We start from the raw sequence: 15444 nt of genomic DNA, 5'->3' as shown, positions 1-15444 counted from the left end.
TTGCATTTCAGTCACAGTTTTAGAATTGACAGCCATCACAGAAGTTGCAAAACTACTTCCCTTTCCATTGATTCGAGCCTGTGAGACTTTGTTTCCATTTTTGTGACTTGGTGATGAAATGGCTGTGTCCTGAATGTTTCCAAAAAGTGGATTAGAAACAATAGATACTTGTCTCTCAATGAATTTGACAATGTCACTGAAGCCTGCTTGACGTTGATGCCTCTCTTGCAGCTCATAAGCAGCGTTCCTCCATTTTTCCCTAAATTTATAAGATAGTTTCAGGATATTAGCACGCATATTAAATGGCATGTTCATTTCTGACATATAACTGACATCTTCCATAGCATTACAACAGACATGGAGAAACAGTGAAAAGGCTTGCAAAGCCTTGATGTCCTCTGATTTCACTGGTGGCCATTTCAGAGCTTTCTCCATATATGCACTAGCTATTTTTTGCTCATTTCCAAATCGTTCCTGTAAGAGTTCTTTTGCTCTTTGATATCCCCTGTCGGGTGGCATGTGTTGACAACTCTTAACCAGTTCTCTTGGTTGTCCTTTTGTATACTGTTCTAGGAAATACAGGCAGTCCAAACTGCTAGCTGCCTTTCCTTTCACCCCGTGCTGAAATGCTCTTATAAATGCACTATACTCAAGTGGGTCTCCATCAAAGGTTGGTATATCTCTTGAAGGGAGTGACAATGAGGACTGTTGCTGTATCAGAAGAGCTGTAATGTCATTTTGCCGTTGCATGATGGTTAACAGATTGCATTGATCCACATCAGTTTGCATTAGGTCAGCGTATTGAATGGGTTCCTGCATATATTTCAGGGTGGGTTCCTGCATGTGATGTACATGAAAAGCTTCCTTAGGTCCTTGAAGCATGTTTGGCTTTGGATTCAGAGCACAAGGCCTTGGTCCACCATGTGCAAAGTTTTCCTTGGGTCGTGCACCCATTGAGCCAACTTTGCTCCCTCCTAGTGATGAATGATGGAACTGGTGGTTTGACTGATTGAACTGAGCCTCCATTGGCACTGCAGCTTTACTGCTGCCTGTAGGTGGATGATGGAACTGAAGGTTTGACTGGTTGAACTGAGCCTCCATTGGCAATGCAGCTTTACTGCTGCCTGTAGATGGATGATGGAACTGGTGGTTTGACTGATTGAACTGAGCCTCCATTGGTAATGCAGCTTTACTGCTGCCTGTAGATGGATGATGGAGCTGATGGTCTGACTGGTTGAACTGAGCCTCCATTGGCAATCCAGCTTTACTGCTGCCTATAGATGGATGATGGAACTGATGGTCTGACTTTTGCGGAACAAATTCCATTGCAGAGGGCCTGAGAGATGATTTGCGTTTTGTCTTTTCCAGATACAAATTCATCCCATTTGAATGGGCTCTTGAGCTCTGCCCATCAGATTCTCTGCACTTCAGCGAAGTAACCTTTGCAGTGTGAGCAGCAATTTTATTTTGCAATTCAAGAAGCTCCCTTTTCTTTCTGATTTGCTCCTCCTGAGCTTCAAGATCATGTCTTTCTTTGAGGCCAGCTGCCATTATGAGGAGAGCAGCCCTTTCAGCCTCTGCTTTTAAACATGCAGAGGAGGCTGAAGACCTTGAAGACCTGTGGCTGGAGCGGCCAGCTGATGAACATGTTTTACGACCAACATTAGAAATGCTATCACCAGGAGCAATATCATCATTGACTACAGAAACAGCAGCATTGTCAAGCATGTTTGTATTTGCAGCAGCATCATTGTTAGACACATTTGTATTTGTAGCAGCAGCAGCAGCAGCAGCAGCAGCAGCAGCAGCAACATCATTGTCACCTTCAACGTCATCATCATCAACTTGGTCCTTTTTATCAAGCAACCACTCTTCAACCTTTTGTATTATTTCATTATTATATTGCATTCGGGTTTCATACCATTCATCTTGTTTTAACATTTCATCCTCAGGCAATAGTGATTTCAATGATTGATGCAACTCTTTGGTTTCCACACACAACTTTAAGAACACTTCATGCATTGTTTGCACTTCAGACACATTTTCCTTTGAAGTCATTAGTTGCTGAACTTCCTTTGTTAATTTATGGAGTTTCTTTATTCTGAGAGTCCTTTCCCTTTGCTGTGATATAATTTTTGCTTCCAATGCCTTAAAAGTGAGTTTGATTGGTCTTTTATCACATTCACTTTCCTTTTCACCTTGATTGACGGCTACAGCCATGTCATCCATTTTGACTGATTTAAAGGCCAGAGCTTTATTTGAATTGTAGCGGGATTTACCTGTATCCCTATTGTGAGAAAGACAATCTCTTCCACACGGCTTAACAATTCTCAATCAGTCCTACCGTGATTCTTCAGCGTTGCTTTGTCCAGGCTTTCTTTGTCTGCATCTGCTTGATTGGACCCAGCTGGCATGGAGTAGGCTGGGGTGCAGCAAGAAGCGTAGTTTTTAAACAAAATGTAGTGGCAATCTAGCTACAAAAAAAAGGCCACTTGAGGGAATCTGAAGTTATTTTCAACTCATGGTGGTGTGCAAAAATGAGGTCCTCCTGGATATGAGTTTTATACTTTATTCACTTTCAATTCTTTAAAACCAACAAACAAGACTCCTACAAAAAAGCCAGATGCTAAAGATTTAAAACTGAGCTCCTACAAAAAACAAAAACACTAAAATGTGATACAAAACCCATTCAGCCCTCACACACACAGACACGGTTGAAAAACTGTGTGGCTTCCTGATCCTGATTCCCTCTGCTGATTGTGTGTCCCTCCTCTCACCTTAGTGTGCCTAATCAACCACCCATGCCCACAGGTGTGCAGGTAACCCCTAGCAACCATAGTGCCTCACCAAAGACACACCCACATTCAGTCACCCACACAAACTCAAATTGGCTACAACAGTAATGCTTAACGTTATCTACAAAGATGGAGTACATCATTGCTTTGAGGAGGATGAGGAGGAGGAGGAAGATTTACCATCCAAGGACCTCATATTTAGACATCAGAATCAGAATCAGAAATTCTTTATTTATCTCTGATGGGAAATTGTTCTGTTGCAGTGCTCCTTACAAGAATAGAATTAGAATAAAATTAGAGAAGAAAGAAAAGAGAGAGAACTATATATATAAAAAGCAAATATAAAAACAAAATATTTATATTGAGAATATATATCAACAAAATATAGAACACAATATAAAACAATATATATATATATACTGAGAAAAATTAAACAGTATATACAAACGGGTGTGCAAAGTAATGCAAAGGGATGTCAGGAGACATGAGTGACGTCAGTCCCCTGGAAACTTGCCATGCGCCTCGCCAGCGGCGTTCTTAAAGGTGAGGCGAGGAGCTGCTGTGATTGGTGAAGATTTGACTCGGCTCTGCCAAACCCACTCCACGCCTTCTCCCCTCCCTCTTTCTGAGTTGCGCCGCTGGGTGGGACTGAAATGAGAAGGAGGAGGAGATGCGCCAGCGGCGCAGCTCACGAAAATACCAAAGTCTGCGCCGCCACGCCCCATCGGCGCAGCGGACCTGACTTTGCGCTGCGCCTGCGCCGCGCCGGCAGCGGAGTCGAAAATAGAGCCCATTATGTCTAAGTAATGAAGCCCTCTAGTGGCCATAGTAATTATGACTTGTCTGTCAAGAACAAAGGATGGAGTCACACTCCATGACTGTAGAGCCACATAGTATGAGGTGGATGGGTCAGGATTGTGACAGGATTGTGTGGATTAATGCTTTTGAAGGATCTGCACACATAGATAGATATATAGAGTACTTTACTGATCCCCTTAGGCAAATTGCAGTTTTGCAGCAGCAACACACAACACACATAACTTTCACTCAGCTGACCTGAGGTAGGTGAGAAAAAGATTATTTTTTAAATATATACACATGTGCATAGAAACTACTGTACTAGATACAGTTACTCAAAAAATAAGTCTCCTCTCCTCTCCTTGCACAGAGGAGTCATTGTACAGCATTATTATAGTAGGAAGGAATGACGGAATGATATTACTAGTGGGCAGGAGTCCTGAGTGTTTTGTACCTCCTCAGCTGGGATGTCATTCTCATAGCATGCATAGAAAGACATAATCTCAACACTGCTGGGTTTTCTGATTATAGTCTGTGATGGTTCTTAGTCAAGGCTACATGTTTCTGGGGTTGGAACCCTGGTAGTTAGAATCCACTAGAATCCACAATACTGTTCCTGTATTGTCTTTCAGCATTGCTAATAGCTCCCGACAGCGAATATATGGATTTCCTGTATGTGTTCTATGCTTTGTACAGACTTCCTCTTGAGCCTTAGGGCTTCTGATTTGGGAGTGCCCATACAGTAATCTTTAGTCCAACATTGTTGTTGAATTTACCGATGTAGCCAACAACTGTGTCCTTGTATATGTCAATGTTGTTGCCCTGGAACGCACACTCCTTCGCTGTGCTGAAGCAGTGAAATGCATTATAAAGCTGGTTTACTATTAACCTGGATAGATCACCATGGTAACCTATCCTGCACTACTGCAGAGTAGGTTGAGGCTGTCAACAGCTGACCCAACTCATTCATCATTCATCATTCTTATTTATCCTGAGCAGCTGTGGCTCAGTAGGTAGAGCAGTCGTCCACCAATCAGGAGGTCAGTGGTTCGATCCCTGGCCTCGGCAGCCCACGTGCTAAAGTATCCTTGGGCAAGGTACTGAACCCCAAAAACTGTCCCTGGTGCTGTGCCATTGTTTTGTGAATTCATATGTGTTTGTAATTGACTAATTTTTGTTATAAAATCACTTTGTTGTACTAGGCTTTTCATTTCCACTCTGGTTTTAAAACAGTTTCTAACAATGGGGAAATGGTGAGTTTACCATTAAATATACAATTAATTTTCATTATAGCTGCATTTAAATGATAAAGTTTCTTTCACACCCCACATAATTCCTGACAATGTAGATCATTGCAGCTCATGCGAACACAAGATGACTTTGTGATAATAACTTTGAATGAAAAAGCAATCCCTCTGTCTTTAAAATAATTTTTCTGTATCATATAACAGTTCATAACAGTTTGTTTGAAAAAGAAAAATACTCACTCTGTACTACTGAACACGTTGAGAAACATAGCTAACCCAGAGTTAACAAAAACAGTTTATAACCAATGTCAAGATATCAGTATTCAAGATCACCAATGAAAACCCTAAAAAGAGCCAGGCTAATTTGAACTTCCTGATACAGGACCCTGGTGCTCGCTAAGATGGATCACCTAACCCAAATAATTTGTAAGTAACTGGACTCTTTGGTTTATTAATGTTGTCTCTATTTTGTCTGGATTGCCAGTTTGATCATCCACTGAGTGAGCCTCCTGGATCTTATGACTAACCCGTATATACTCGTATGCCTCTTCGGTTGTTCCCATACCTTGCTGTCTGTGCCACTAACATGATTATTTATTCTGCATTATATCCAGACAGTGACATAAGAAAGCAGTTTGATCATTGAGTTCATTATCAAAGTTTGTCTGGATTAGATCAGTTTAATTTATTAAGCAAGTTTTGTAGCAAGTCGTAAACTAGTCACTCCTGTCACTTAATTTTTCAAAAATGTCTGTACAACTCATGGCTTAGTCTCAATATCAGTTCATAGCTTGAGGTTTATCAAGTTGGAAACATGTCAGTCTATAAAGTGTGTGTGTGTGTGTGTGTGTGTGTGTGTGTGTGTGTGTGTGTGTGTGTGTGTGTGTGTGTGTGTGTGTGTGTGTGTGTGTGCGCGTGCGTGTGTGTGTGTGTGTGTGTGACACTGTAGCAGATGGTCTTCCAGTCATGTCATTCTGATTACTAAGGTAGAATAAGTTAGCATGTAGCTATGTTAATCCATCCTAGCAGTTTAGTCCAAACGCTAACACCCCCTTCCTGTCCTTCACATACTCCACATACACACAAAGGCTACGGCATTTCATTCTGTCTAATCCATCCATTAAATCTTGCATGAATAGATGACAGAGAACAGTCTGTATGCATAACATTTTCTGTTTTGAACTAAATTAAAGATAAAGTAAAAATGATGGCATAAGGTCATCTATTCCTTATGTTGTCAACAGTTTGTATGTATAAATTCCCATATGATTCAAATATGTTTCCTATGTGTAAGAATTTTATGATTGAGTAACAGTAATGTCAGGGTGTACTGAACACATCCATTACTTCTACAGTCTGGATTTTCGTTCCTATGAGACAATAGTTGCTATTTTTGATTTCAGTGTACATTGTGTTACAATGCCATTTTGCTACAACAGTCAGACTTAAGATGGGGGATGGTGGGGCTGGTAGAGCTGAGAAAAACTGAAAGGAAGGAAGCTGCTCAGGAAGCTGCAGTAAGTATGGCTGAGGCTAATATGATGAAATTGTTTTTATCTTCTATTTATTTGTTTATACTCACATGATGCAGTGAGCAGAACAGTAATTGTTCCATGTCTGGTCTTACCATCTAGAGGAAGTATTCAGAATGACATGAATAAACACAGTATTTGGTCCTGTCTCGGACAGGAGTTTGTCACCTGTCATGTCAAAAGGGAATGAAATTCTTCCTTCCATTCTTCCCTTGTATGTCAATGTCACTGTAGGAGTGTGTTTCAACTGCATAATAGATGTGGTTCCAGTGAAGAATGAGGACAGCCTGGTCATCATGTTCATTCTCAACTTTGAGCTTCCCACTGACCCCAGACCAGCTAACAGCTCTCCAGCCAGAGAGCTCAACAGTGTACTGCATATCCCCTGGCTGACCCTGGGTATGTTAAATTTACACTACTGTCAATTAGCACGTTCTGTGGTACATACATCTGGTGTCATACAAACATTCAGATATTAAACTTCCATAAATCTGTTTGAACTTTAAAAAATCATGCATATTGCTTCCAATCTGCCTCATAATCACCAAATGTAGACCTCAGATTCAACAGTACAGTTATCCAGTTGATAGCTGTCTGTACATCTAGGCTAATAGCTACTGAAATTCTGGAAACTACAGATATGTGGAAACTTTATGTTTCTTAACATTCAAAATTTACCTTTTAATTTTCAATTTCATGTTGTGACAACGGGCTGCACGGTGGCGCAGCAGGTAGTGCGCGTGCCTCACAGCAAGAAGGTTGCCGGTTCAATCCCCGGGTCAGACGGGGCCTTTCTGTTTGCATGTTCTTCCCGTGCATGCGTGGGTTCTCTCCGGGTACTCCGGCTTCCTCCCACAGACCAAAAACATGCTCATTAGGTTAATTGATGACTCTAAATTGTCCATAGGTGTGAGTGTGAGTGTGAATGTTTGTCTGTCTTTGCATGTGGCCCTGCAATCGGCTGGCGACCGGTTCAGGGTGTACCCCGCCTCTCGCCCATTGTAGCTGGGATAGGCTCCAGCCCCCCGCAACCCCGAAAGGGATAGGCGGTATAGATAATGGATGGATGTTGTGACAACACTGTGGTTACAGTCTGGTTAGGTTCAAGCACAAAAATTACTTGGTTAGAGCTAGGAAAAAGATCTGGCTGCCACACCACCACCATCCCCTCTTCCCCCTGATGAGAAAAACTCAGCTCATATACATGTACCACTTATCTGAATTATGTCATTTTGATACCTACTGTAGAAATGATGATTTGATAGATATGAGATGTGCAATTTAAAATTTAAATTAATTTAAAATATCTAACATATTAAATACAGTAATTAAAAACTAGATTTTGTTAAACCCTTTATAAGACAGTAAATATAAGGCAAAAATACAGGAGATGTAACAATATTTTGCTTTAGTGGTCCGTGGTTAGATCAATCAACCATCAACCATTGCTAGTAAAGATGGGGACTTTGGGGCCCCTGAGTGTCTAGGGATCCAAAGGCTTTATTACTCAGTTATCACAGCAAAATAAAGTAGAACTGTATTCCACCCTTTCTTTGGTAATTAGATCAAAGAGTGAGAGTGAACATACTAAGAGTGAACCTTTACTGCCTTCCTCTTTTGCTGCATCCAGCTAGGCGGCAGCGTCTGCGCCTCCTCCTCCACTCCCTCAGCCCCACTATGGGTGTCCCGTCACAGGACACAGAGCTGAATGCTCCTTGTGCCGACCTCCCGCCCCTTGGACATGAGTCTGTAGCCCTGGACAAACTCCTGTCCCTCCCTGAGAGACAGCAGCTGGAGGAGGCAGGAGCTGAACTGCTGCTGTGGGACAAAGAATGGGAGGAGGAGGAAGAACAAAGGAAAGGAGGGGGAAGAAGAGGAGAGACGGACACCTTGGTGGCACCCAGGCGTAGGAGTGAGGGAGACACAAAGAGAAGAGAAGGAGGTGATGCTTATGAGCTGCTGGTAGATACCAGTGCAGGTGGAGGAGGGAGCAGAGGGAGTGAGCTCCAGACAGGTCTGCCCCTGGCTCCAGCCTCAGCACCCCCAGCGTTGGCCTTGAAACTGGCCTCCTCACATGCTCCACCAAGGTAATTCAGTATGTTTATTACTTTAACCCCTGTGAGCTTTTTATGAGCAGTATGTAAACTTTAAAGAGGTGGTGTGGAAGTTTTTTTTTTTTTTTTTTTTACTATGATTGTAGTGTTATCTGATGTTACCAGTTATTACAGCTCAAAATATGTTAAACTGGATAAGCTACAATGACAAATGAACTTGGATAAAGTTAATGCTCATCGGTGGAGTTTGGGTGCCCAACGATCCGCTTTCACGAGACCACAGTCTGACAGAGACAGCGTTATGCATGAAAATTTATGGTGAGTGAGCTAATAGCTGAAGTATTAGTCTCATGTTGCCTCCATGCAAGCTCACTATAGCAGGGCCACCAAAATGCCGCCAGAGACCGGGCCAAGACAAACAAACCAAATGGGAAAAAATATAAATTTTTTCTTACAAATATCTGGCCATGAAAAAATGAAATGAAGCAGAAAGTTAAGATTTTGAATAGTAAAATTCAAGTCACCACTTAACTAAGATTAAAATCAAAAGATAGAAAAGAAATGTTTGTGTGTCAAGCAATAAGGTAAAAATAAAAGCAGTAACAGTAGTGGAGATACAGAGGAGAGGAGCAGTAATGCTGTTATAACCATCATCATAACATAATTATGAGCATCAGCTCCACTAACCTTATTACTATCATCACCACCATCTGAAGGCTGTTTTTTTGCATGCATTTGCTGAAAGGGGAACGTTTCTCTGTGCTCATCTTTAAATCTCACTTTAACACCTGAATGTGAATTCTGATCCACTATGCAAGTGTGATGTGGAAACTTGACTTTACAGTGAGGCAGGCATTTCTACAATTCTGTGATTTTTCAATGATGGAGCGGACGGCATTGTATCAAGTGGGTGTTATTCTCCATCTTATTTTACAATCATTTTTTATCTATTCAATTCAATTCAATTCAATTTATTTGTATAGCGCCAAATCACAACAGAAGTTGTCTCAGGACACTTTCCATATAGAGCTGGTACAGACCAAGCTCTTTTATCTACAAAGAAACCAACAATTCCCCCATGAGCAAGCACTTGGCGACAGTGGCGAGGAAAAACTTCCTTTTAACAGGCAGAAACCTCGAGCAGAACCAGACTCTGGGTGGGCGGCCATCTGCCTCGACCGGTTGGGTGAGAGAGGAAGAGCAAGAGAGAGAGAGTGAGACAGACAGACAGACAGACAGACAGACAGACAGACAGACAGACAGACAGACAGACAGACAGAAAGAAAAGCAGTCAGAGAGAGAGAGAGAGAGAGAGAGAGACAGAGAGAGAGACAGAGACAGAGAGACAGACATGCAGTCACAGTAACAGTGACAGTGGATGTAATAACAGCAGTAGCAGTTGCAGTGGATGTCAGGCAGGGCCAAGGCAGGAGACGCAGCTGAAATCCACAATCCAGATTCAGCCACTGTCCATGGGAACCTGCAAGACGACAAAGCACAGAGACTCCGGGGAAGGAGCTAAGTTAGTAACACGCCGTGGTAGGACATGAGAGCGTGCGGATGGAGAGGGACAGAAGGACGGAGGAGCTCGGTGTATCTTTGGATGTCCCCCGACAGTCTAATCCTATAGCAGCATAACTAGGGGCTGGTCCAGGACAAGCCTGAGCCAGCCCTAACTATAAGCTTTATCAAAAAGGAAAGTTTTAAGCCTACTCTTAAATGTAGAGACAGTGTCTGCCTCCCGGACAAAGACTGGAAGATGGTTCCACAGGAGAGGAGCTTGATAGCTAAATGCTCTGACTCCTGTTCTGCTTTTTGAGACTTTAGGAACCATAAGTAGACCTGCATTCTGGGAACGCAGTGTTCGAGTAGGGCAATAAGGTACTATGAGCTCTTTAAGATAAGGAGGTGCCTGGCCATTTATGGCTTTGTAAGTAAGGAGGAGAATTTTAAACTCTATTCTAAACTTTACAGGGAGCCAGTGCAAAGTGGCGAGTATTGGAGAAATATGATCTCGCTTCCTGGTTTTTGTCAGAACACGTGCTGCAGCGTTCTGGAGCAACTGGAGAATATTCAGCAGCGAATTTGGGCAGTAAAGAATTGCAATAATCCAGCCTGGAAGTTACAAATGCATGGACTAGTTTTTCTGCATCATTTTGAGACAGAATATGCCTGATTTTTGCGATACTACGTAGGTGAAAAAAGGCAGTCCTTGAAATTTGTTTTACATGGGAGTGAAAGGACATGTCTTGGTCAAAGATAACTCCCAGATTCTTTACAGTGGTGCTGGAGGCCAGCGCAATGCCATCCATAATTGCTATGTCATCAGAAAGTGACCTTCTAAGATGTTTAGGGCCTACTACTATAACTTCAGTTTTGTCCGAGTTTAGCATCAGAAAATTGCAGGTCATCCAGGTCTTTATGTCATGAAGACATGCTTGTAGTCTAGTTAACTGACTGGTTTCTTCCGGTTTCATTGATAAATATAGCTGGGTATCATCTGCATAGCAATGAAAATTTATTGAGTGCTTCCTGATAATCTTACCTAAAGGAAGCATATATAAGGTGAATAGAATTGGTCCAAGCACAGAACCCTGCGGAACTCCATAGCTGACTTTAGTGAGCACAGAGGAGTCGTCATTAAGGCGTACAAACTGAGAGCGATCTGACAAGTAGGATTTAAACCAGCTTAGCGCAGTTCCCTTAATGCCAATGAAATGTTCCAGTGTCTGCAATAGGATGCCATGGTCAATGGTGTCAAATGCAGCACTAAGATCCAGTAAGACTAGTACAGAGACAAATCCTTTATCAGATGCAATTAGAAGGTCATTTGTAACTTTAACCAGTGCTGTCTCTGTGCTATGATGCACTCTAAATCCTGACTGGAAATCCTTGAATAAACTATTATTGTTTAGAAAGTCGCACAGCTGATTGGCAACTGCTTTCTCAAGAGTTTTTGAGAGAAAGGGAAGGTTGGATATCGGTCTATAGTTGGCTAAAACCCCTGGATCAAGAGTAGGCTTTTTCAGTAGCGGTTTTATCACAGCTACTTTAAAGGACTGTGGTACGTAGCCTGTTGATAAAGAGAGATTGATCATGTCTAAAACTGAAGAGTCAATTAGAGGTAATACTTCTTTAAACAGCTTAGTCGGGATAGGATCTAAAATACAGGTAGATGATTTTGATGATGAAATTATTGAAATTAGTTGGTGAAGGTCAACAGGAGTAAAACAGTCTAAAACTGCGACAGACTGAGTAACAGTTTCTACGATTTCTGCGTTTGAAGACAAAACAGTACCTGTTAACGGCAGGAGTCGATGAATTCTGTCTCTAATAGTTAGAATTTTATCATTAAAGAAGCTCATGAAGTCATTACTGTTCAGAGCTAAAGGAATACATGGTTCAACAGAATTATGGCTCTCTGTCAGCCTGGCTACAGTGCTGAAGAGAAACCTGGGATTGTTCTTATTTTCCTCTATTAGTGCAGAGTAATAGGCTGCCCTGGCACTGCGGAGGGCTTTCCTGTATATTTTAAGACTGTCTTGCCAGGCGGACCGAAATTCTTCCAAATTGGTAGAACACCATTTCCTTTCTATTTTCCGTGAAGTTTGCTTTAATTTGCGGGTTTGAGGAGTATACCATGGAGCTAACCTCCTATGTTTAATTTTCTTCTTTTTTAGGGGAGCAACAGAGTCAAGTGTCATACGCAACGATCCTGTAGCACTATCAACTAGGAAGTCAATCTGGGAGGGACTAACGTTAGCATAAGACTCCTCTGTTGTATTGAGACATGGCATTGAATTAAATACTGATGGGATCATATCCTTAAATTTAGCTACAGCACTATCAGACAGGAGTCTGGTATAAGAATTTTTGCCTACTGGCTGGTAGTCTGGTAATATGAATTCGAAAGTTATTAAATGATGGTCTGATAAAAGAGGATTCTGTGAGGAGACTATTAAGTCTTCGATTTCAATGCCATATGTCAGAACAAGGTCGAGGGTGTGGTTAAAACAGTGAGTCGGTTCATGTACATTCTGGCGGAAGCCAACTGAGTCTAATACTGAGATAAACGCAGTGCTAAGGCTGTCATTATCAACGTCGACATGTACATTAAAGTCACCTACAATAATTACTTTATCTGCTTCAAGAACTAAGCTTGATAGAAACTCCGAGAACTTAGCTATAAATTCGGAGTAAGGACCAGGAGAGCGGTATACTACAACAAATAAAAGTGGCTGCACTGTTTTCCATTTCTCATGAGAAAGAGTGAGAACAAGGCTTTCAAATGAGTTGTAGTCGAGTTTAGGTTTAGGGTTGATCAAAAGGCTTGAGTCAAAAATGGCTGCAACTCCACCTCCTCTGCCGCTGCCTCGAGGAATGTGAGTATTAATATGGCTCGGAGGAGTAGCTTCATTTAGGCTCACATACTCTTCAGGACACAGCCAGGTTTCAGTCAGACAAAATAAATCAACATTATGGTCTGATATTAACTCATTTACTAGAACAGCTTTAGAGGACAAAGATCTGATGTTAAGGAGTCCACATTTAATTCTCCTATCTTGTTGTACTATTGCAGAGGTTGTTCTAATTTTAATTAGATTCTTATGTTTAACTCCTCTTCTCTGTACTTTTGGTTTACTTAGTTTACGTGGTCGGGGGGCAGACACAGTCTCTATGGAGTGTTGGGTGGGTAACTGCTCTAATGGAGGCGCAGAGAAGCGTGTAGGACTGCAGCTCTGCCTCCTGGTCTCAACTCTGAGTTGTCAGGGGTTAGGTTCATAAATAAAATCGGTCAGATTTCTAGAGATGAGAGCTGCTCCCTCCAAAGTGGGATGGATGCCGTCTCTCCTAATCAGACCAGGTCTTCCCCAGAAAGTCTGCCAATTATCAATGAAGCCCACACCGTTTGCTGGACACCACCTCGACAGCCAGCGATTGAACGATGACATGCGGCTAAACATATCATCACTGGTCAGATTTGGCAGGGGTCCAGAGAAAACTACGGAGTCCGACATCGTTTTAGCATATGTACACACCGATTCCACATTAATTTTAGTGACCTCCGATTGGCGTAACCGGGTGTCATTACCGCCGACGTGAATAACAATCTTACGGTATTTACGCTTATCCTTAGCCAGCAGTTTCAAATTTGATTCGACGTCGCCCGCTCTGGCCCCCGGCAGGCATTTGACTATGGTCGCTGGTGTCGCTAACTTCACATTTCTCAAAATGGAGCTGCCAATAATCAGAGTTGGTTTCTCAGCGGGTGTGTCGCCGAGTGGGGAGAACCTGTTAGAAACATGAAGCGGTTGGTAGTGACCCGTGGGCTTCAGCTTGGGACTATGCTTCCTTCGAATAGTCACCCAGCCTCCCTGGTTTCCCGGCTGCTCGGGAGCTGTCGAGGGACAGCTAGCCGGAGCTGCACTTGGTCGGTCCACACCGACTACGGGGGCCTGGCTAACTATAGCTAATGGTTTTGTTTCCATGGTGCGGAGCCGAGCTTCCAATTCACTAAGCCTCGCCTCCAACTCACCAAATAAACTACATTTATTACACGTACCAGTATCACTAAAGGAGGCAGAGGAGTAGCTAAACATGTGACACACCAAGCAGGAGAGAGCTGGAGAGGGACAGAGAGAAGCCATCGCTAGCTGCTAGGCTAAGTTGGTATAGCTAGCAGAGCAGACAAGCGCGTAGACAAATAAAATTGACGGTCGCTAAATAAACAGACTTATGGGTGCCTGAGCAGAACTAATGTTACTCTAGAGTGCGGATAAAAGGCCGCTGTAACAAAACACAGAGCAAATTACACTCAGAGGAACAGGAGCGACCAACGCACACTACTCGTAAGGCAGCAACCAGAAACAGGAAGTGAGACGATACGCTTACCTCAGCACGTCAGCACGTCCGAGTGCCATGCTGGTCCAGCCTGTTTTTATTTCCATTCTGTCTTTTTGATGAGAAGCACTCACTTGGTGCATATGGTATCTTTCTCTTGGGCAGCAATTCCTATGTGAAAGGTGCTATACAAATAAAATGTATTGTTTATTATTGTAATTGTAATTTGTATTGTATTTATTTAAATTGTATTTACAAATAATATCAGACATAATCATTATTCATTAAGAGCATTTTCATATCTCCAAACATGTTGAATCTTTAAGGATGTTTAACATACACGCCAATAATAATTCCGTTATATTGTTTTGATTTTAAATAATAATTTATTTAGTCTTGAAATTGAGTCACATTTTTATTAACTTGTTGTGAGAGTAAAGCTCTGCACATTTGCTCCGATGCACGTGTTCATAAATAATTAAAATGTTTCGTCATTATATTTACTGTGAGTCTTGTTAACTTTTTCCATATCGACATTGTATCCTCTGGCTTTAACCTCTTTGTTTTTTTTTTCAAGACATGGATGTCTCATGCTATATAATAGAGTTAGTATTCAAATACAACAGTCAGTTTATTGACAAGGTAACTTAAATCCTGATGATACAGGACTGTTATAGTACTGATTTCTCTCTTTTTTATTGTTTATTGTCTAGATAGATAGATAGATAGATAGATAGATAGATAGATAGATAGATAGATAGATAGATAGATAGATAGATAGATAGATAGATAGATAGATGCATGGATGGTTGCATGGATAAGGGAAGGGGGGGGGGGCAACAGCAACAGACCAACAGACACTACTGGTTCTACTTCGTGGGTTGGACCTCCTTTTGGCATCAAAAAGTACTGAGGTCTGATGCCCGGTTTACAAATGCACATTTTATGTACTGTAGGAAAGAGGAGAGAGGAAGAGGCAGAGATAAAGATGACTGTCCTTTCCACACCAACCATCCTTCCAGCAGATTCCATGGCAGCTGTGGGAGTTTAAAACATTCTTCTTCAGTGGATGACATCAAAAGTGGGCAGAGTTACTCGGAAAAGAGGCTGCAACTGAGACATAGCTGTACTGGTGAGAATGACGCTGTGTTCATCCTCCTCAAACCCCCTCCTGTAT

The 15444-nt window shown here is 42.0% G+C and overlaps 2 protein-coding genes across 2 annotated transcripts in view; one reads left to right on the top strand and one right to left on the bottom strand.

The window, feature by feature from the left end:
* Nucleotides 1-15444, top strand: part of LOC139339450 (voltage-gated inwardly rectifying potassium channel KCNH6-like) — a 70144-nt gene that overhangs the window by 23768 nt on the left and 30932 nt on the right. Inside the window, exons 3-4 of the mRNA XM_070975073.1 lie at nt 6607-6771; nt 8003-8459. Of these exons, the coding sequence (XP_070831174.1) occupies nt 6607-6771; nt 8003-8459 (622 nt within the window). The remainder of the gene's footprint in view (nt 1-6606; nt 6772-8002; nt 8460-15444) is intronic.
* LOC139338737 (uncharacterized) lies at nt 13193-14074 on the bottom strand. The gene has a single exon (XM_070973988.1). The coding sequence runs from the start codon at nt 14072-14074 to the stop codon at nt 13193-13195; it is 882 nt and encodes a 293-aa protein (XP_070830089.1).

The sequence above is a fragment of the Chaetodon trifascialis genome, chromosome 11 (assembly GCF_039877785.1).
Source record: "Chaetodon trifascialis isolate fChaTrf1 chromosome 11, fChaTrf1.hap1, whole genome shotgun sequence".
NCBI classification, from domain to species: domain Eukaryota; kingdom Metazoa; phylum Chordata; class Actinopteri; order Chaetodontiformes; family Chaetodontidae; genus Chaetodon; species Chaetodon trifascialis.
This window is presented reverse-complemented; position numbering and strand designations above follow the sequence as displayed.